General features: G+C 55.5%; 5 protein-coding genes across 5 annotated transcripts; 2 read left to right on the forward strand and 3 right to left on the reverse strand.

The window, feature by feature from the left end:
- Positions 1-569: 569 nt before the first annotated feature.
- Positions 570-2,214, forward strand: C8A04DRAFT_39852 (Reticuline oxidase; the record flags this gene model as incomplete). The annotated part of the gene is made up of 3 exons (XM_062784739.1): positions 570-861; positions 925-1,265; positions 1,324-2,214. 3 exons carry the CDS (start codon positions 570-572, stop codon positions 2,212-2,214), a joined length of 1,524 nt encoding a protein of 507 aa, XP_062633846.1.
- Positions 2,215-2,941: 727 nt separating this feature from the next.
- On the reverse strand, positions 2,942-7,217 carry C8A04DRAFT_39853 (ABC-2 type transporter-domain-containing protein; the record flags this gene model as incomplete). The annotated part of the gene is made up of 3 exons (XM_062784740.1): positions 2,942-5,464; positions 5,526-6,168; positions 6,478-7,217. The coding sequence occupies 3 exons, from the start codon at positions 7,215-7,217 to the stop codon at positions 2,942-2,944; spliced, it is 3,906 nt and encodes a 1,301-aa protein (XP_062633847.1).
- Positions 7,218-8,307: 1,090 nt separating this feature from the next.
- C8A04DRAFT_39854 (uncharacterized protein) lies at positions 8,308-11,000 on the forward strand (the record flags this gene model as incomplete). Its single annotated transcript, XM_062784741.1, has 6 exons — positions 8,308-8,346; positions 8,536-8,650; positions 8,736-8,794; positions 9,011-9,736; positions 9,840-10,417; positions 10,751-11,000. 6 exons carry the CDS (start codon positions 8,308-8,310, stop codon positions 10,998-11,000), a joined length of 1,767 nt encoding a protein of 588 aa, XP_062633848.1.
- A 2,227-nt stretch (positions 11,001-13,227) lies between these two features.
- C8A04DRAFT_31974 (uncharacterized protein) lies at positions 13,228-14,596 on the reverse strand (the record flags this gene model as incomplete). The annotated part of the gene is made up of 3 exons (XM_062781933.1): positions 13,228-13,784; positions 13,903-14,347; positions 14,426-14,596. The coding sequence occupies 3 exons, from the start codon at positions 14,594-14,596 to the stop codon at positions 13,228-13,230; spliced, it is 1,173 nt and encodes a 390-aa protein (XP_062633849.1).
- Positions 14,597-14,707: 111 nt separating this feature from the next.
- Positions 14,708-20,617, reverse strand: C8A04DRAFT_31975 (uncharacterized protein; the record flags this gene model as incomplete). Its single annotated transcript, XM_062781934.1, has 5 exons — positions 14,708-15,169; positions 17,012-19,534; positions 19,699-20,368; positions 20,423-20,484; positions 20,576-20,617. 5 exons carry the CDS (start codon positions 20,615-20,617, stop codon positions 14,708-14,710), a joined length of 3,759 nt encoding a protein of 1,252 aa, XP_062633850.1.
- Positions 20,618-21,344: the final 727 nt, after the last annotated feature.

Raw genomic sequence — 21,344 nt, forward strand, 5'->3', positions numbered from 1 at the left:
CCCAGCATTCTTCCATATGGTTGTCAGCCTTCGTCGGATCCTGCTCGGAACGCTGTCAGCGGAAGGATTGCAGTACCATCCCGCTCATTGGGTCCATTCCAGCCACCACGGCCTCTGGGATATGTCAGCAATTGCTTGCGATCAAAATGGGACAACGCCACCTTGGAGGGCATGGAGGAGGCGCTGAGGCAGTCGGGCATCCCGACAAGCTCAGGAACAAGCCATGCAATGTAGCCAGCCATGTAGCTACTGGGTAAGGTTGTTTCCCCGGATAGGAAGCTCATGTGGTAGTACGAACAGGCGGCCGCAACTTCGCCCTTGCAAATATTGGACACGGGCAGAAATGCGTGTCAACGTGCCTCTTAGCCACAGGTTCGGGGATCATTTACGGGTAGGAAGCTGGTTGCGCTCGACCGGCGGTTGCGACCGGAAAGATGTTGAGGATGGAAGATGGTGTGGACGCTGTGGTAGTATAATTAAGGCCTGAAATGTCTCTCATTGTAATTATGTGACACCAGCCCCTGGATCAGCAGCTTTTTTCTTGCCCGCATGCGCGTCCCTCCGTCATCATGCACGTCACTACTCTTCTCGTCGTTGCTTCATTCGCCCTCGGTGCGCTCGCCAAAGGCAAGCAGTCATGTGGTTGCGGAAATGCAGCACTGGAACACTGCTTGACCACTAAGGGCGTCCCCTTCAAGGTCAAATGTGATTCCGATTGGGCAGACTACAGCACGACCATGAACCTTCGACTACCAATTACCCCTGCTGCCATTACCGTCCCACGCGACAACAAGGATGTCTCGCACGCTGTTGTGTGTGCAAGCCAACATGGACTCAAGGTCCAGGCCAAGTCTGGCGGTCGTATGTTCTTCCCTGCCTTTCAATCTAGATTCTGGAACCCCGAGCATTAATGTATTTCGACAGATTCATATGGGTCATACAGCTCTGGCGGTATTGACGGCCAAGTTGTTGTGGATCTTCGCCACTTCAACAAAACAACCTTAACACGGGACAATATTGCTGTCGTCGGCGGCGGAGTTCTCCTAGGCCCATTGGCCACGGCCTTGTACAAGCAAGGAAAACGGGCTGTGTCTCATGGAGTTTGCGGGGGGGTTGGCATTGGCGGCCACGCAACCCACGGCGGTTGGGGCTTTACCTCACGGGCATGGGGTCTTACACTTGACCACATCGTTGAACTGCACGTCGTGTTGGCCAATGGCACAGAGACTCGCGCCAGCCCAAGGGTAAACCCGGATTTGTTTTGGGTAAGTGATAACATTCCCCTTCGCCCTTTCACGAAAACGGGAAGTTAACATCTTGCAGGCTCTCCGTGGAGGTGCAGACAGTATTGGGATTGTCACCAGCTTTTCGTTGCGGACACATCCAGCCCCTGAAGAGGTTGTCAACTTCAACTACCAGATTGGAGCTGCCACAGAGACCGTCAATCAAGGCGTCGACATTTTCACAAAACTCCAAAGTTTTATCAGCAATGCCACAGTGGTTGACCGCCGTACGTCCTTTGCGCTGCAGACGCATGTGAACCCAGACCCGGCTACTGGCGCCTACAGCAAGATGTTCATAGTGACTGGGACATTTCTCGGGAGCCTCGCTGAATACAACAAGTCCATTGAGCCAGAGATGTTCCGTGGCATCCCAGCTCCCACCCTCCACGATGTCCAATCGTTTGACTGGCTTACTTCGCTGGCCCATCTCAGCCCTGACGGCAGCTTGGCGGGCGGTCCGCTTAACCTCGCTTTCTTCGCCAACAGTGTCACCGTCGACGACCCAGGCATCAATGAAGAGGCCCTCAAAAACTACTTCACTTACATACTAGAGGGACCCCCTCCGCCGGTACCGTACCTGTCCAGCGTGGAGCTGTGGGGAGGCGCCGACGGACAGATCAATCTGGCGGATAAGAACGACACCTTCGCCGCGTTTCCCCATCGCAACATCTTTTGGACCGCAAACAACCAAGCTGGGGCCCCGAACTTCCCCTTCCCTAGCGAGGGAGTACCGTTTCTGAACGGCCTCCGCGATGCTCTTCTTGATGGGCTTACCGTGCCCTCCGCTGGGTACCAGAACTTGCTGGACGTGACGCTGACTCGTGAAGAGGCGCACGCTTTGTATTACGGAGATGTTGTTTTGGAGAGGTTGCAGCGTGTGAAGGCCGCATATGACCCAAAGAATATCTTTTGGAACCCGCAATCAGTGTAACCAGAGATCCACGTAGCTTCTCTCGTTTGGGTGTATAGTCGCAGTTCTTAGACATGCCTAAATAGGGAATTAACTTAATTAAACTTCGTAGCAGTGCTAAATCTTGGACACCAAAATGGATTTAGTTATGGCTTGTTAACTGACCTTGATCATCCTGCCGACTTCATTTTCATGCCTTAACCCCCAATCAGTATTTCTTTGTTTCGAACCTAAATTGTTAGAGATCTGATTTTACGGTACATACCTGGTTCTTTTCGTTGTAATTATAATGACGTTACGACAAACAAATAGCCAAACCATTGTCCTCCGTTTCCTTGCACCCCCGGAAATATTAATGGATTAATTGAAACCTGTAAACACGGTCATCTCGAACAGACAGACACTAACAGATCAGCAGTCCGGGATGCTGGATATTAGACTCAATTAGGTGGATGAGTAAATTTTACAGCTGCTCACAAACACCATGACCCACTCATCATAACCATGAACCTCTATCCCATCCCCTTCCCAAATACAAAAGCGCCACATATGAACCGTGTCATGCTATCTACCTTACAAAGAAGAGGGGAGTGTAAATGAAAGAAATTAGATGAACCGTTCCAGCGAGGACCTCGACCATTCGATCCACCAACACACGATAAAGGCAAAGGAAACCTACGCAGTGCGTTACCCATTCCCCGGCACAGTTCGCGGATCCCCCACCGTCCCACGACACCAACGATACCCACTACTCCGCCTTCTTCGATGTCTTGGTCCGCAACTTCATGAACAAGAACACCAGCGCGTATGAGCTGAGCGCGAAAATCACCACAATACCAGCATCGCGCCAGCCATAGTAGTAGTCCTCTAGGTTCAGTGCCTTGAGGTACACACTCCCGTTGCGGTACGGGCAAACTTGGCATTCGGTGGTAGCATTGGGGTTAAGGAGTCTCGCGCCGTGGCCCATGCCGTGCATGTACTCGGCAAGGTACTGGCCACAGGTGTCATTGCCAGGTGGGCTGAACACGGCCAACTCGCCCGACGTGCACGTAACTTCGGTGCCGAAGATGGTAAACACCAAAATGCTGCCCATGAGGTAGTTGAATGGGTTGAGCCAGTACAGCCAGTAGCGCCAAAACGCCGGGATTTGGGTGTACGGAACGAGGACACCGCAAAACGAGATCAGGATTCCGATGACCACCGGGTTGACGAGGGCAGCGAACAGTTCACTGGGTGCGTAGGCCGCCTCGAACTGGCCGATACCAGTGTAAACCAACTCGAACAGGAGCATGACGAAGAAGGTCGAACCCGCTCGACTGGACTCGTGCGGGAACCCGACGGTGTAGTACCAGCAGGAGAAGTAGAGCACGGCGCAGAGCACAAGGTACGGAAGTTCCGACACGATGAGCCCTGTGACAAAGGCCACCCACGAGTACATCTTGGACTTCTTCTCGCGCGTCTCAAAGATGTTGCGTCGTTGGATGAAAAGCGGTTGCATGTGATTGATGATGCCGGGCGCCACGAAGATAAAGTTGAAAACGGTGAAAAGGCGCATCTGGAGGTCATTGACCGAGTGGCCAATCTGCCAGAACGAGAAGCCATTGAAGAGCGCCGCGACCGCGTGGAGGGCCACCTTATTGTTGATATAGTCCACGTCACGGTACAGTGAGATGCTAGTCCGCTTGGTCACTAGCTTCAGCTGTTCCCAGAGCGTCGTCGCAAACTCGTGTCCGTCATCAGTTGTCTTGGGCGGGCTGGCCGCTGCAGTCGCGATGAGGTGGTCGAGCTCCCGGGTCACAGCCGCATGTTCCGGCGATGCAAGCCACACCTGGCTCCAGTCCTTGCCCTGCGACAGATTGCCGGACACGACGTCGATCATATGCTCAGCCAAGTTGGTTTCCTCAGGGCAAGGCGCACCGTAGCGGTCAAAGTAACCCTTAACCGTCCGGCCACCTTCACCAATGTCGCCAAAGTAGACCGTCTTGCCACCAGAAGCCAGCAGCAGAAGAGTGTCGAAGGCGGAAAATACTTGGGCCGACGGCTGGTGAATCGTGACGAGGACGGCCTGACCAACATCCGCAAGTTTGCGAAGGAATCGTACCGTGTTGTAAGCGGACTGGCCATCGAGACCCGAGGTAGGCTCGTCGAGGAAGATGAGAATGCTGGGCTTCGCAACAAGTTCCACGCCAATCGTCACACGCTTGCGCTGCTCAATCGTCAAACCCGCGCCAGGTTTCCCAATCAAGGTGTCGGCGAGGTCGTGCAACTCAAGAAGGTCGATGATTGTGTCGACGTACTTGAGCTTTTCCGCCCTCGGGACATCGCGGCGCTGGCGGAGGAGCGCAGAGAATTCGAGAGCCTCGCGAACTGTCGCCAGCGGCTCGTGCACGTCCAGCTGCTCGCAGTAACCAGCAGAGCGCTGGAAGGAAATCGGAAGCGGCCGGCCATCAACCAAGATCGAGCCACGAATCGTCCCTTCGGTCTTGCGCTGAGCGAGAACATCTAGAAGCGTCGTCTTGCCAGCGCCGGAGGAGCCCATGAGAGCACCAAGCATGCCTGGCTTGACCCAGCCTTGGACGTTATCCAAGAGAAGCCGGTCACCCTCACTGGTCTTCACGGTGTAGGACAAGTTCTTCCAGGTAAAGATGGACGTGTTCTTAATGAGGACCTGCTCGGTAGCCTCGTCGGCGTTCGCAGTGACGTGGATGTGGTTGCCAGGGGATTTCTCATTGATCCCGACCTCCTCATCGCGCCCAGCGGGCAGAGCACGCTTGGCATGTTCACGCGGGATCAGAAGCGTCGATCCGGCTTCCGAGGCGGCGCGCCATCGCATGGTCGAGACGACGGTAATGATGACGAAAAGTGCCCAGAAGGCCACGAGGATTCCCAAGTTTCTCCAGATATGGAAGCGGCTGTAAGTCAACACACTGAGGTACTGGTCTCCAGTAAGCCACGCTTGGCCTTGGGTCGCGCCGGTGACGCCAGCGCATGACTGGTGGGCAGAGTCAAAGTATCCGGGGCCGTTGGGGACCAGGCTGTTGCCGTCGCATTGGATGACCTTGCCGTGGAACTCATTGGATAACAGGGCGTCAAAAGCGTACGCAACCGGGTTGATCCAAAAGATCCACACGAACCAAGGGTGCATCTGCGGCTTCTGAATCATGTACCCGGTGTACAACATCGTTGACAGGATGGAAAGACCGGCGACCTTGGCAGCACCGTCAAACTTGGAGAAGGCCGCTCCGATGGCACGGAAGAGAGCGGTCATGCACTAGGCAAGTTAGCAAAGTCGGTCGGAGAGAACCATAAGCAATGGGAATGACCGGACTCACCATCGTGGTAGCCACCAGAATGACCCAGTATGTAAAGAAGGCGGAAGCGGTTGCGGTAAACCCGACCATAAAGTACAAGATGACGCCAAATACCGAGACCTGGAACAGGATAAGGGGAATATCGGCCGTGATCTGGGCGATGCAAAAGGCACCCGGATGGTACAGGCCAAAGAGTTTGTGCTTGACAAGAATGGGCCGCCCGTTGAATGAGCTGGTTACCTCGGTCATGGATAGCAGGGCGTTGTACAGGAGAGAAAAGAAGAGGGCACCGCTCTTGACGAACAGGCCGCTGGAGCTTTCTGGTGCGTTGTAAAACAGCGAGCCCATGATGAGGGCCTGCATCATGGTAAAGACCTGCTTGACGATGAAGGTGGCTTTGTCGCCCCAGACAATTTGATACTGACGGAGGACGCAAGCCTTGACCTGCATCGAGAAGCTGACCGTCAGGGAACTGTTGCTGGGTAGTTGCTTGTGTTTGTCGGCCGCGACGGCCTCTCGGAAGATCCGCGTGTTGGCGCGAGCGTCTTTAGTGGCCGGGTATGTGTATTCGGTCTGCATGACTTGGTAGATGGACGAGTTCTCGTAGGCGGCTTTGAGGGCTTCAGGGGTCCGCGGAAAGGTCATCTCATAACCCGGTCGAATCCTACGCTCGGTCGGTACGGTCACACCGGTCAAGAAGTCACCCACGTTGGCGCCATCGGGGCAGATGAACCCGAGGTCTTCCATGAACGGGCGAGCCTCTTTAGCAGGGCCGTAGTAGATCTGTTTCCCACCATCAAGCACCAATACCTTGTCGAAGAGATTGTAGATGCCGTTGCCGGCCTGGTAGAGGGTTGCGATGGATGCCAGGCCGAGGACATCGGTCATGGCCCGGACTGCTTTGGCCCACTCGAGGGCACTACATATGTTAGCTTGCTTGGATAAACTTTCAGGGAAGGGGAGGGTCACATACTTGCTAGCATCGAGGCCCCGAGTGCTGTTGTCCCAACAAAATACCGACCCACGTGTGGCCATGCACTCTACAATTGACACACGCTTCCGTTCACCACCCGACACACCACGGATGAACTCATTACCAAGCTTGGTTGAGTGTGTGTGGCTGATCCCCATGGAGTCGAGGAAGAAGTCGCGGGTCTCTTTGCGCAAAGCCTCGCGAGTAGTAGCGTCTTGCGTGGGGTTGTTGAACGGGACCTTGAGGCGTGTGGCAAAGTCCATGGTCTGGTCAACCGTCAACGAGGGGAAGAACAGTTCTTCCTCGGTGTTCATGACGATTTGGCCGCGGTATTGCTCCGCGTCGACTGCGGGCATGGAGCCGTAGTGAACGTCTCCATCGACACTCTGGTAGCCCCGACGGCGGTTGGCGAGCACGCTGAGAAGTGTGGTGCAGCCAGACCCCGGTCGGCCGAGGACCAGCAACATCTCGCCGGGTTTGACACAGCCATGGCTGTCGTCAAGGATTGTCTTCAGTGGCGGTTTGGCGCGTGAGTCACGAGCTTTCTGTGCAAAGTTGTACTGGGAAGTAAAGTTGTCGTGGATGGTGGCGTCTGCGGCCACAGCTGTGACTGTAAGATCCGTCCAGGTAATCCCCAGACGGCGCGGGCGGACGTCGGGACCGAGCCGGTCTTCCTTAGGCTGCACGGTCCACGGCACCTCGTGCTCTGACGCAGTCACGCTTCCTGCTGAGCCCGGCATGTTGGGCAAGCAGGTAGGCAGGTAGGCAGGCAGGAGGAGACTGCGGGGGTGAGACAACACAGGTGCGGCTGGTGGTGAGATCGACGTCCGGTAGCACGCTTTCGTAATGTTCGGGAGGATCGAAGAGCTGAGTCTCACTGAGTCTCACTGGAAGCGCGCAGCTGAGCACCCAGTCGGAGTTATGCGCGGCCTAGGAGGATTTGGGCTTTGAATGCGAACAGCCCAATGCCTTCAAATTTTAGAGTAATGGATTGGTCGGATTACTGGATCGACTTGCTGACCCTAAAGGCTGCTGCGGGTTGTGGTGCAAGTGAAAGGCTGAATGTAAAGTCCTATGGCGGGGTGTGTGTTTGGCGAGTTTGGTATGGCGGAAGAAGCCAAGAGGCAAGAGCCGGGCAGCTTGGCAAGCGGGAGGATCTGGGCGCGCGAGGAGTGCACGACTTGCAGAGTGCAGACGGCCCGAGGGGGCAGAGGCTTACGGATGGCATTGCGAAGGAAAGCAACTGCGAGAGTTCGGGGGACGCGATGTGGTATTTTATTGCGCGGGCTTGTTGCCTCTCTCCGAACGACTTTGTCCGACGGAAAGGAATGAGTTGTGTGTCGAAGTAACGACCGAGCCGTTTGTTCTGCAGCTGGGCGCCGCTGACCTAATCAACGGCCTGTCCAGGGTGTGCATGCAGAGCGGATGTGGGGTGGGTGTGCGCTTGCGTGGCCTGCATGATTGGCCGGAGGCGCGGCTGCCGCTTTGGGCGTTGTTTGCTCTTTCGCCGCTGACTAACCAAGCCTCATCTGGCGCAGCACGCGCCGGCTGCAGGCGCAGCGTGACACGTTTTCAGCCAAAAACGCAGGTCGCAACTGTTGATCAAGGGGAGCAAATTCCATCTCCCAGTCATATCAGGCGGCCCCCGCGGACCCCTCCAACCCACTCCCAACGGCCCAACTCAGAAATTAGTGAACTACATACCGCCGTACCCGACCAGAGTCACCAGCTGCCAGCACAAAGCACCCAGTAGTGCCAGCACCCGGACTTAACATATCGATTTTTGTGCAAAGCCGACCGAGACACGGTCGCAGCGACGCAAGGGCAAGGATGAGGAAAAGGGCCTGCGACTCGTGCTATCAACGCAAGGTATGTTCCCTCCCTTATTTCTGCCACATTTTTTTCAAAGAAAAGTGGTCGCTATCGCTGCAATCAGTGCATTTTCCGTTGAAATCAGTCGCTCTGCAGCGACAAAGTCTCGGTTTCCGCGTCTTATCACAATTTTGCTGCATCTTAGTACATACAACGTTCCTACTCGGTCACTAACCATGGCCCCAGATTCAATGCGATGCTGCCAGTCCCCGATGTGACTGGTGCAGGCACCATGACCTGCCCTGCACCTTCAACCGCCCCATTTCTACTCGCAGGCGGGGCAAAGCCAAAAAGTGCGTTGGTTAATTTATGATAGACGTGTCGATGCCTTAACTGCCTCGTCTGCCGCGCACCACGGCATCACCAGTTCAACACTGATGTCCTAGTCGCTAACGGCCGCGTCAGGTCTCTCCTTGCAGAGCGGGCTCAAGCTGCCACCGACGCTGTTGGTGGACCCATGGAACCTACCCGAGCACCTGCCATTTCTAGAGAGGTCGAAGAACGGTTGCAACCCGGCTTGGAGCTCATCGAAGGGTCCCCTACTGCCGACCCCATGGACCTCAGTGAGACCTTTGGAGACTTGTCCCCCACCAGAAACTCGCCCTCCCTCAGGGGTACCCACCCGGTTACAGGAGGAGCCCTAGGCGGTTCCTTTTCCGAGTCTACGCGGCCGATGCTTGTTTTCGACAACATACCTTCACCGCTGCCGGACCAACCAATCAACTGGGCGGCCCCATTCACCCCTTCCTCTGCGGCCGACACCACCAGCACCACGACGTATGGTACGCCCGACACCAGCAGCCTAGTGACTTCGCCCAGCTATCAGCTGTCGGACCACTTCGTGGACTCCCCTATCCGGGCCGAGTCCCCAGCGGCCGCACAGGGCCCCGTTTTCGGAAAGCTTCACTTTGCCGGCCGTCACCTTGGTGACATCAGTACCCATAACGGCATTCCGTTTCTCTCTGCTGAAGGTCAAAAATGGGTAGCAACCCGCACCGGCGACAACTCTCCATTCCAAGCCTTGGCCGGACCACCGTCGGCTCGGGCTCGACACGCTCTTCACCCGGCATTTTTCTGCGCCAGTACCGCGCATCTGTCTGGGCGCATGGAACTACCGGAACGCCATGTTGTGGAAGAATGCCTCGAGATGTTTGCCAATAATCCTTTCAAGCGCATCTGGCCGGCTATCGATGCAGAGCTGTTCCGCCAGACCATCCACGTGGCCTACAACGAGCAGGTCGGTCGGTGTTCACTTGAGTCCGTGGCCGCTCGGGCATGCATCTTTGGCTTCCTTGCACTCTTGGCACTCCATCACATGTACCCCAAGTCCATGCCCTCCCTTGATAGTGAGGAGTGTGCTGTGCAAGCGCAGTACTTGCTACCCCAGGTGCTCCATGAGACGTCACTTGACGCCTTGCAGACCTGTTTCATCCTCGTGAGTGTTACCCTATGAATGTGTGGTGCAGGTTGGTTTCCACTGACGCGCGAAGTCCCTCTACCACTTCCTACTTGGTCAACTGCAGAAGGCGGCCGTGTTCCACTCGGTCGCCTGCCGCATGATGTTCACGCTGGGCGCCAATACCATCGTTGTCCCGCAGCTGACGTCGCTTGCCGACAACACCTGGCGCGTCAAGAATCAACTGCGCAAACTTTTCTGGATGATCTACTGCAATGACAAGGAGATCTCCCTGCGCACCGGCCAGCCCCCGTCTATCAATGACGATGACTGCGATTTGACCCTGCCGCAGGCCTACATAGACTTCAAGTATGTCGATGACATGCCCGAGTTCGAGCACCTACTTCTGGACGACACTGCAGTACCCCTGCTTCCGGGTGACATTCGCCTGGATATGATCAAGTCCAAGACGTACACCATGCTGTACTCGGCCCGTGCCATGCGCAAAACAGATGCTGAACTCCTCCGCGACATTCGTCAGCTTGATGACGAATTAGAAGCATGGAGACTGTCGGTACCCCCTGGCTTCCGTCCGTCGTTGACGATGCGTGAAGAACAAACACCCGAACTATCGGAGCCACGCAAGATGGAGCGGATCATGATCCATGTCGAGTACCACCACCTGGTGTCCACCATCCACGAAGCGACTGGTCGGTGCCGTTCATGGACCGCGCGGCAGAGATACGTTGTCGACGGTGTCGGCTCCAGCCTGGAGCTCGCCGTGGAGGCCAGCCGTTCCACCATGGTGTACCTGCGTAGCATTGTCCATAACCTGATGGGCGAGGTATTCTGGTAAGCTTCCCCTGGTTTCCCCCGCCCTGGTTCCTCTTATTCCCGTAACTTTCGGCCCCCACTATTTATGGTGTCTCCATTTGGCCCCTGTCGCAGATCTGCGCTGCATCATGCACGTTTCGATTTTCCTACCGCTGACTAATGGTCTACCAGGATGGCCGTGTTTTACCCCATTTCCGCCATCTGGACTATCTTCTGTAACATCATGCACAACCCGTTGCATCCCCTTGCCGATGTCGACCTTGAGCTGCTCAATGCCGCGCCACTCCTGATTAAGGAGATGCGTCTCCGGCGGCTGGCCAGGGATGAGATGACGCATATGAAGATGGTTGACGACTTCGCGGCGGAGTTGGCGCGGTTGGCGAACCGCGCGGTGTTGAAGGCGAGGCAGGAGAGCATGTGATTTCGGTCTTTCTGTTTTGTTCTGTTTTCCCTTTAGTCCTGGCCTGTTCGTCGTCTTTGCTGTGAGTTTGTCTTTGCGGTGGGTTGGTTGGCGTTGTCAAAGGGCTAAGGGTAGGGATACACCAGGTTGGGTTCCCGGCGGTTCTCTGGTATTTTGTGTGTTTGACGACCGGTTTCGTTTCTTTCAGTCCTTACCTTTGACTTGTTACACTCGGGATTTAGAGGTCTCATTTGTTCTTCGGGATGATACAAGGAATATTGTCTGGGTACACCGGAGACACAGTAGAGAGTAGAAAGATTAGAGTTTTCATGTCGGATCCTCCACTTCCTCGCCGGCCGTCGCCGGGCAAAATTATGATCCGTCCCATGTGAAGTCGAAGGATGAAGACCCACACAAACATGAGTTGGATCCAGCTGAGCAAGTGGAACGATGCGGGAACGGCCTAGGTAGCAAGCCCCCGCCTTCGTCAGGTATTGCCCAAAATCACACCAACCCGACCCAGCCGAGTCCAAGCTCACAGGGAATCGCCAGACCCTTGTTATCATGGTGGGGCCAAGGGTCGTGGGGCGAGTCTTCTGATTTCCTCTTCCGGCAAGTGGGGATGGGGTATCGGCGAACGGACCCGGAGACCGGCCCCACAGCTCCGGACCGCGCGCCGATGCAGGAGAGGCAGGAAGGGTTAAGGGTGGAAGAAGTCATTGGAGATGCCACAAGCGGGTGTGTGGAATCGATGTAATGAATAAATGTTATCATAAAACTATATATGGAAGCGGGGTGCCGCTTTGTAAAAAGTTGCATTAATAATTCACTTTATGTGTCAATTTCTTTTTGTTTCCTGTCATTGATCAACAATCCCCGTTGAGCAGATGTGTTAACGGACTACACGAAAAATGGCCACACGAAAAGGAATGTACAGGAACCACTAACTTAGTTTCGCTGTCTAATTTGAAATGAGAATAATTTTTTTTTAACTCCAACAAAACCCTTACCGCCCTTAATCTCTGATTAATTATCCCAAGTTTTCTTTTTTCAACATCGCCTTGACACGAACTCGCCTCCGCGCGAACGAATGACCAACTCCTGTCCCATCAGTGCCCGATCAAATCCGGCCCGTTTGATTCCATCCAACCAGGCTAGGAAGTCCTTTGTTAGCGAACTCTGGAACGTCTTCCCCCCCATGACCCGCGCGAAGCCCTCCAGGGGCAGCCACTGCTTGGCAACATGTTCCACCGCAATCACGAGATCGCTACCGCTCTTGGACCTGTTCAAATTGTTTTCATCCCCAACCACACTCTTGAAGAATTCGCCGTCACGTCGCCCACGGCTTTATCCGCCGTTGCAACATCAACATGCCTGCTGAACGTGGAGAAATCCGGCCGCGCCCCCACGGCGCAGGTCAAGCGGACCAACTGGCCCAATAATTCATGGTCGTCGGTCAAGATGGCCGACGCGGCCGACAGAGACAGCAGACGATGCACATACGCTCTCAAGAGTTATATCGATTGGTGCGGCATTCGCAGGAAGGGTTCGGTCGCCCACTTGCTGGCTACGTACCCATCGGTGCCGTCGGTGGTTAGGAAGCGCGCGGTTTGTCGCCGTATTCGGCCACAAGGCCGGATGAGACAGAGTGCAAGGGCACGCCACCGGCAAGGTGAGGAAGGCGGACCATTTCATGGCCATTCCATGGACGCCGTGGAGGTTGACCGCGCGTAGCGTGTCGTGCCTTTCGGTGAATTCACGGTCAGCAGCGAGATAAGCGGTGGCCAATGTACCCTCTAGGGTGGCCGTGAAAGCGTCTGAGGAGAAGCCGAGGTTAAACTGAGCAAGGTTGGCTTGGATAAGTTGGATCTTGCGGTTGGAGAAGACCCGGCTTGCAAAACCATGGGCAGTCGAGATGCTACGGGCGAGAAACCGGATAGTTTCCACGTACGGGCAGTTCAAGAGGGTAGTATACGACGCCCCAGGTAACCAGTGGAACCTGTGAGGATGATGGCCAGGGGTTTCTCTCTCGGCACAAAGGGCGCGATGCCAGCCTCCCTACGTAGCTCGGTCACCGACCCTGGCACGGAGGCCTCTGCGGCCCAGTTGAGCGCCGGAGCCTTTCTGTTAAGGGTGATGGCGTTCATTGAGGGTTTGTGGGAGTGAGTGTACGAGCGGCCGGAGGTTGTCGGAGGCTGATTTGTTCGATTTTCGGCCCTGTAACGATCCGATCTGCCTGTGGAACCCGCTAGTAATACGTTTTCGTGTAGACTTTGTGGGGTTGAGCGACGAGCCGTGGGTGGTCGCGGTCGTAGCGGCGGCGGTTGGGATGGGGGCGGGCAGGGGAGGGGGGGGGAGGGGCCGGGATCACAGCGACGACGACCAGGGAGTTTGGAGTTGTGACGGGAGTGGGGATTGTCCTGGTGGTGGCATTGGAAAACTCGTCCATAGTATCGGTACGATCGGCAATGTTAGAGTCAGTGATGTTCTGACCTTTGCCAGTGCAGAGACTGGCCTCGATCTCTTTGGGCGGCACATACGTCGACAGACTTGGCACCTCACCGTCGACACCCGTGGCAAACATCTCCAACACGTCGACCATCGAGCGCACCAGTAGCTGCCCGTTTCCCTTGGTGTATAATCCTGTCGCCAAACACAGCGTCAAGGACGAACCGCTCTGGGGGTGGTCCAAAATGCCCAACGTCAAGTGACACTCGTTGCGAGCATCCACGAACAGCTCATCACCGACCTTGTAGCCGCCAAAGATCGACCGCTCGTGCAGGCTTGGCGGCAGTCGATGAAGAGCTGGAAGCCTGGTGCGAGGGTACTATAGCCCGGTATCTTGAGTTCCTTGAGCACGACACTCTAGGGTACATTGCATCGTGTGATTAGTGGATGAGGTCGCTCATTTTGCTTGCAGTACCCTCATTTCCACTGCCCCTGCCGCTGCTGCTACAGCTACGCTTCAAATGGACCGGTACCAGGTTCAGGAACAGGCACAATCTGTTGGCAAAGCGGTCATCCACACGCCCCCCGTCGGTCATTCCAAGGATGATGTCGACTGTCTCGGGCAGGAGACCGAACACGAGCCCCTGCAGCACGGCTAAGTGCACGTGGAATAGCTTACCGCCGTTGCTGGGAGCAAACGACCGGAATCTGTCGGTCGTGGCACAATCAAGGGGCGCACGAGCTTCAGCTTGGCCAAAGGTATTTGTCGCAGAGCGGGTTTGGGACTTCGCGAATGTGAACGACTGGATGGGCGGACGGTTGGGGCCGATGATGTTCCAAAGCTCTTTCAACCCGTTCTTAAATGCCCCGGCCCTGTGGTGTTCTCGCTGCGCCTCAACAAATGCACGGTACTGCCTCTTCTCGGAAACAGGGGACAAGGGTCGGCCTATTTAGGCCGCTCCGAGGTCGGAAAACAACGCCTTGAAGCTCGGCCCGACCCAGGAGATGTGGTAGCCCCTTATGGTGAAGAAGTGGGAGTGGCTACCGAGACTGAGCAGGTGAATCTGGGCTGTCTCGCACAAACCCAGGTCCCATTCGCGGATCTGTATTGCTTGAAGCTCGACCTGCACTTCCCCTTCACTAGCGATCTGCTTGTGACCTAGCTTCATCGCGGGCTCTTGTTCCTCGTGGAGTACGCTCTACATTTGGATCTGCTTATCTCTGGCCTTCTCCGACACAACATAGTGCGTCCTCAAAATATAGTGACGACGGGCTAGGGTCTAGACTGCGTGTTTGATGCGCGGGATGTCACTGTGACCGGTCAGCTTGAGAATGGCGGACATGTTGAAAGTGGCCTTTTGCTCGGGCTCGGACTTAAAAGCCGGATGCCAGTTTAGGCGTAGGAGAGGTGAGCAGTGTGTTCCTGGGGTCCGCTCAGCGGCAACAGCCGGAGCAGACTCGATGTGAACCACTTCCACTGCCTCCTGAGCAGCAACCAACCCTGGCTTCTTCTTCACACCTTCCGCCTTGGATCTATTTTCGAGGTCTTCGGTCGACACATTGCTGAGCAAGCTGAGGGGGCTGTTGAGCTCAGCCAACAAAACCTCGCGGGTACGCGCCAGACGCTGGGGGGTTGTAGGGCTTGAGAAATGGTGGTTCTGTGAGCCGTCGGAGGAAGCATTGGACAGCGGTCGTCGGTTTGGGGGCTGGAGGGGGTTCTTGCACTGGTGTTCACAAGGAGGCTGGAACGGGGACCGAATTAGGGGCCAAATCCGGCTGAATCTTGGCTTCGAGCTCAACCCCCAGGTTTGCGTCGGAGAAAGCACGACGATCTATGCGATGTGGCTGTGTGATGATCTCGGGCACTTCCTCGCACTCGGGTCTTCTGACTAAATTCGCCTCGGCAGACTGCTGCTGCACGCCTGTGTCCGAAGACCTGGCGAACTCGTTGTCCACAACCCAACGGCTAACCCGGCCAAGGCACGGTGCTTGCGCCGAAGCGCGACCGCGGTCACGTACAAGTTGGCCGCGATGTCGTGGCTGCGATCGGTGCTGCCCGCGACACACCGGTCACTGAAGAGAAGGCCATGAAGAAGTCAAGTGGGGCGCCATGGAAGACCGCGTCATGGTTCCACGTGGCGGTTATCCTGGGCTGGAGCACGATTCTCAGTATCCCCTGGCACCCTCGTTACCAACCCTCTCTCCGGCGATCAGGCCAACCTACTGGCCCAACTGTCTCGTATCGTCTAACTCAGACTTGATTCATAGGTTTCGGTGCATACGTAGAAATGAACCGCCATTCGATTGCTCCCATTCCGGTAGTGTAACATTCCACGCCCTAAAGTACCTTAACAGTGGTCGCCATTAAACATTTCTTTCCCCTCTTCTCTTTGCTGGTTTCGCGCTTCACGTCGACCACCCATCTTCTTCCTACTGCCTAGGGGAAGTTTTAGTCCCAGCGTCGACCCATGCCCCGGTTTTGTCTCTCTCAGTTTATATGTAACCCCGATCCCCCAGATGCCACGCCGAGATGCCTTAGCACGGTAAGGAGGCCATCGTGTGCCCGAAAAGGTATTCGGCAACCGGCACTTCATTCATAATTACCAATGGCTTCTCACTGGGGTTCACCCAAGATAAGACAGACGCAATTGATTCGTGGGGTGTTGAGTAGTATGCCGTGGGGGCTGGGGACCGAGGATGGAACAGCACCGCCAGATGATTGAGGGGTGACAGATAACTTGATTTGTCTGTGGGGGGTCCCGACACGTCGACTAATTAATAATACGTTTGCGAAAGTTAATTGCGCCTTCGGGTGGGTGAATGCGTCGCGCACCGTGACATGGCGCTTCGTGTCATTCTATCCGTTGCCTGGGCGGCCAAGAGGGTAATAATAATTATTTCTCGAGGGCCAAAACATAAGGGCAAAACCTGGGACCCGGAATTTAAGCTTTTAGCAATTTCCAGGGTTGTGGGTTTAACGGCACCGAGATCACGCACTGATTTATTAGATAATTAACTAAAGCGCCCCATGGAAAACAACGGACAAAAAACGCGGACTTGCTTGGGTTTGTTCTATTTCCTCCCATCCCTTCCTCATCGGCATCGCGGTGTGATTTTGACACGGCTATGCGCGACTAAAGATTCCACCGGCATATCGTGTAATTAATCATCTGGTTCACGGCCAGGTAAATGCATTGGGGCCTTGTTTCGGAACGTTAATGACATCTTGACAACCTGGATTGAATCATTATCATTCCGAAAATATTAGTCGTTCAATGAAATCTCAGTCAAACTCTGAAGGCAAATGGGATGGATAATCTGCCTTGCAGGGCGAGACAGGATATCGGGGGGAAATGATTACATCGACGCTAATACCGGATGCCACGAAAATCACTAATTTATTTACATGGAAAAGAGATGGGAGACCAGGCTGTGGGTGACACCACGCAGCACGATCTCCAGACGACCACATCGTCACCATCCATTGCCTAGAGATTGTCTCTAGTGTTGCTCTCAAAGGAAGAGCCACATGACGGCTATCACTTGTGCCCAGGACTTTACTTACTTGAAGCTGGCGGCTTCACCGGGTTCATATCAGGTGTTCCATGTAGCTTTCGGTCTTTCGGGGTTTCGCTGTATTGGGTCTTGGAAAATTCTTTCGCGGCATAGAGCTCGTGAACCTGGTTTTGTATGGCCTCGATTTGCTTCCGGCTCAAGTTCATTTCTTGGCCTCGGCTGGGGAATTGAAGACGGAGCTCTAGTGATGTGCGGGTCTCGCTCGCATTGCCCAGTGTGTTCCGTTGTAGTTGGACTGCCAAAACCCACAACAGAGTCTGCAGGGACTCGGGATGATCAGGGCCGAGATAGCAATCCTGGTCTTGAAGGATATCCAAGAAGCAGGTCTCTGCCGCATGCCACCCCTCGTCGCTCATGCCCTCAGCCTCCGAGGGCAGTTCACCACCAACATCGCCATCAGCCTGATTTCCATCCCTGGTCGGGTCCTCGGACAAGTACGACTCGGGGTCCACCCAGTTTTTTACTAGGCACTCTGTGACCACAAGCTCCCGCTTCGTAGACAAAGTGGCTAGGTGGGATATTCCTAGACGTCGGGCCCGGGCGACAAAAACGGTTTTGAAGCATTCTCTTGCGGGAGCAATCAGTTGGTACCCCCGCAGCATAACGGCGTAGTCATGCGTTGTGGCCAGGAAGCCCAGACTACCTGGGCCGAAGACGTCAGCCTGTTCTTGCCAGCGCTGCACAGTTTCGAGGATTCGAAGAGGTTGCATCCGGTGGCTAGTTGACCTATCCCAATCGAATTGGATCCAAGCCAAGAGACGAAGCGCGGAAAATGTCGACCCTTGGATCCACGGCCCCGGACTTTGACCAGAGTCCAAGTTCCCTTGGCTGCCACTGCCGTTGAGCTCTTGGTCAATGTCGCTCAAGACCCTGTCGATAAATTCGGGAACGCTGCCTCTATCGCCTGGTTCTTTGCCTGACTCAAGTCGTGGTTTCGCGCCTTTTCCTCTCAGCTGCCTGTCGGTGTCGCGTCTCTCGCGTTGCGTCTGGAGGACATGCAAGGCGCGCTCTTGGGCTGCTTGCCAGTCGCCCATGGCCAAGTCCACGCGTGCTAATTTGACTTGGTACTCAAGGGTCGGGAGCGTATGGGCTGCGCTGCACATGCCAGGCGCACTACGATCGGCGTGGGGGATCAGGAGCTCGTGGCCCGTGCTGCCGTAACGGCCTGTTTTCAGGCGACATCCTGACAACCTGACAACTTCTTCTAGCAACTCTTTAGCCCTTTTATTCCGCCCGTCGGACGAATAGGAGTGGGCGAGTTCGGCTTTTGTTTTCAGCCTCATAGGGTGGTCTTCTTGTGTGAAACATTCATCGACCAGCCCGTTGAGTGATTCCCCCGTGGCGGTTGCTTCCATGAAACTCCGGTACTTCCTGAAAATTACAATCAAGACCCATGTGGCCTCAAGTGTTTGGCGATGTATGGGCCCAAAGTCTTCCGAGAGAACCCGGAGTGTTGAGCCGCACTCTTCACGGGCGGCCTCAAGCTGAAATGTACAGGCTAGGAGATAGGCTCTGAGGTTGGCGGCTTTCAGGGTCTTGATATGCCGCCTGCCAAGGGAGCTCTGTCGCAACCTAAAAAGCTTGGTCGAAGCTTGAAGGGCCTGGTTGTATTGACCTGAAAACATGGCAACATGGGCCGCAGCCCACAGCTTCTCCGGGTCTATCTCGGGCTTCTTTGTGTCCAGCTCGGAGACGGGAACTGGGAGTGGGATTTGGACACTGTCAGACCCCTTGCTAGAGCGCTCTTGGTTTCTGTTCGATGGGTGCAGTAATTGTGGCCAAGACCGGCGGTGATCGGTTAATTCGGTTCTAACCTCTCCCAGGAGCCGGAGAGTCTTGCGCGCCTCGAGGAGGGCTCCCATCAATCCGTACGCCACGGCAAGATCGCGTTGTGCCTTGTAAACTCCCACTTCAGCTGCCCGATTACACACATCCGGCCCTGCGCTGGCGGCTTTTTTCAGTGCTTTAATTGCGTCCGGGTACTTTCCTCGAGATAGGAGCGAGGCGCCAAGCCTCCGCTGCACTTCCCTTGTGAGGCGGCTCAAGCGAACGCCATCTTCGCCCGACATCCGCACCTGGGACAGTTTTTCGATTTGCTCCTCAAGGTCATCCAGGCGCTTCTCGGCCCCATCGGTCTTTCCGCAACGATGGTCGATGATGGCCATCTGCATCCGAATCTCAGCGTGTCTGAGGACGAGCCCTGAGCGCGCTGTGCTTGCTAACAGAGAGACGGTCGGGGTGCCGAGAGTGTCTAGAGCCGCTTCGAAAGCCGTCCGGGCGCTCTTCAGTTCTCCACGAGCCAGTAATGATTGTCCCTCGCTTTCTAGATCCTCCCAAGTCGGCCTGGCCTTCACGATGGTATTGTTGAGGGCCGGATCGATAGCAGGCTCACCCAGCCTTTTCAGCAGATCCTTGACTCGTTCCCAAACCTCATCCTCGTTGGGGGCCGTTGGGGGAGTTGTTGTATGGGGGGGTTGGATAAGCTCGCGGATCCGACCCAGCCTGGGGCTGCGAGGTGGGCTTGACGTTGACTGTCAGACAAAGTAATTAGTATGCAACACAGAACACATCGAGGCGACAGACAGAACAGGTGCAGTGACCTATGGGATAATTAGTGCGCGATGCAATGCGTGATTTCGGACAACAGGGAGAGATAGAGGGATCAGGTCTCGGCTTTGAGTACAATTTAACTCACCTCTGTGGTCGGAGTCCTAGTCCCTCCAGAGAACTCTAGCGTTGGTCCCCACAAATTGACAAAATAGGGGTCGAGGGCGCCTTGAATACATTGCTCCGATGTCTCGCGCTGATATTGTTGGAAGATCCCGTCGGTTGTCCACAGGGACCCCAAGAGCTTTCGGGATATGGTGGGAAGCTCCGCCGTCGGTGACGGTGATGTGTTGTGAAATTTCCACCATAGCTCGATAACAGCGTCCAGGTAGGCACCGGGGCTCGATAAATAGACGGATATCCTTGGGGCATCCAAAAACAACAATCCGAGAGTCTGCGGAGCCAGGTCTTGCTTGGCGATCGCGGCCTTAACAAGCCACGAGCCCAGGCCATGGGTAATGAAGATGAAATGGGATGACGAGATCGGGCCTTCTTCGTGCGCTCTAGACTGACCAACGTTCTTGAACTCGAGGCGGCGGATTCTGTCGAGCTTTCGGCGGAGCTTGGATGCGGCAGATTTGAAACTCTTTCCTCCGCCATCCAGTAGCAGCGGCAAAGTACCGAAGCGAAAGGGCTGAACTTGGTAGCTTCCGCCTGCACGCTTCGCGATGTCCTCGACGCAGCGCTCGAGGGCGGCCTGGTAGTTGACCCGTTGGTTGGTTGCGTCTCGCAAGCCATGGACCACAATGTAGTGCCTCCTAAAAAGAGCAGTGATGTGAGCCGCGGCCTAGGGAAAAGGGGCGGGGACTTACTGGTATTTCTGCCCAGGTGACGACCCCGGAGAGGTTAAAGGTTCCGGCCAGGTCTCTGACCTCTGCAAAAGAACGTTAGCAATAGGCTAGCTTGGTGAGTAAAGCGGCTCGCAGACGGCGGTAGCTTTGATTTTGGCTCTGTGTAATACGTACCACAAAATTCCACCGGAAGTGGGAGATGGTTTTGGGCGCCATTTGTGGCGGTGTGGGACTGATAGTAGAAGGACAGGGACAAAACGGGATGGAACATCCAGGTAGACGTTCGAGCTGGGGAGGGGCAGGACGGCTTTTTCTGCTGGACCGACCCCGACCCGCCACTCCTGGCTGGCACGTGGCAAGGACACCTGGGGACCAACCTAGAGGATAGTGAGGATCCACCCACGCTCCGGGTCATCAGCAAACGGCTCGTTGGGGGCCTCTAGGCCTTGGGCTTTTGGAGGCCTTGTGAGAGGGTGGCGTTACTACGAGGGGTGGCTGCTGGTCTGTTCCTCGGGCAGAAATTAAAATGCTCAGCGCGTAAAGCCAAGTGTGATTGGTACTGGGGGGGAGCGGGGACGGCACGGAACGGCGCTGAGATAAGGCTGGAGTTTGAACACCGTCTTGCCCAGTATGCAATTACGCAACAGAGGACCTAAGATTGCCGCAAGAATGAGTGCCCGACCAGGTGGGTTGCATGCAGGTGGTTGCGGGATGCCAATGGACCAATCGCAGTCAACCGCACCACGCAGCGGCAGCAGGCTGTCGACTCCATGGGTCGGTCCTGAATAACTCAGAGCCTTGTTCACTGGCAAGCACCTCCAATCGCCATACTGGGGTTCTATGGGGGGTGCCCAGGACTTCGGGTTCCAATTAAACCCGCCCGGCGTCCGCGCGGGCGCTCCCGTCGTGCCAGCTCGCGATCCCCGTTGTCTGCAAATACCAA

Source organism: Dichotomopilus funicola (genome assembly GCF_033296635.1).
Source record: "Dichotomopilus funicola strain CBS 141.50 unplaced genomic scaffold C8A04scaffold_77, whole genome shotgun sequence".
Lineage (NCBI taxonomy): Eukaryota > Fungi > Ascomycota > Sordariomycetes > Sordariales > Chaetomiaceae > Dichotomopilus > Dichotomopilus funicola.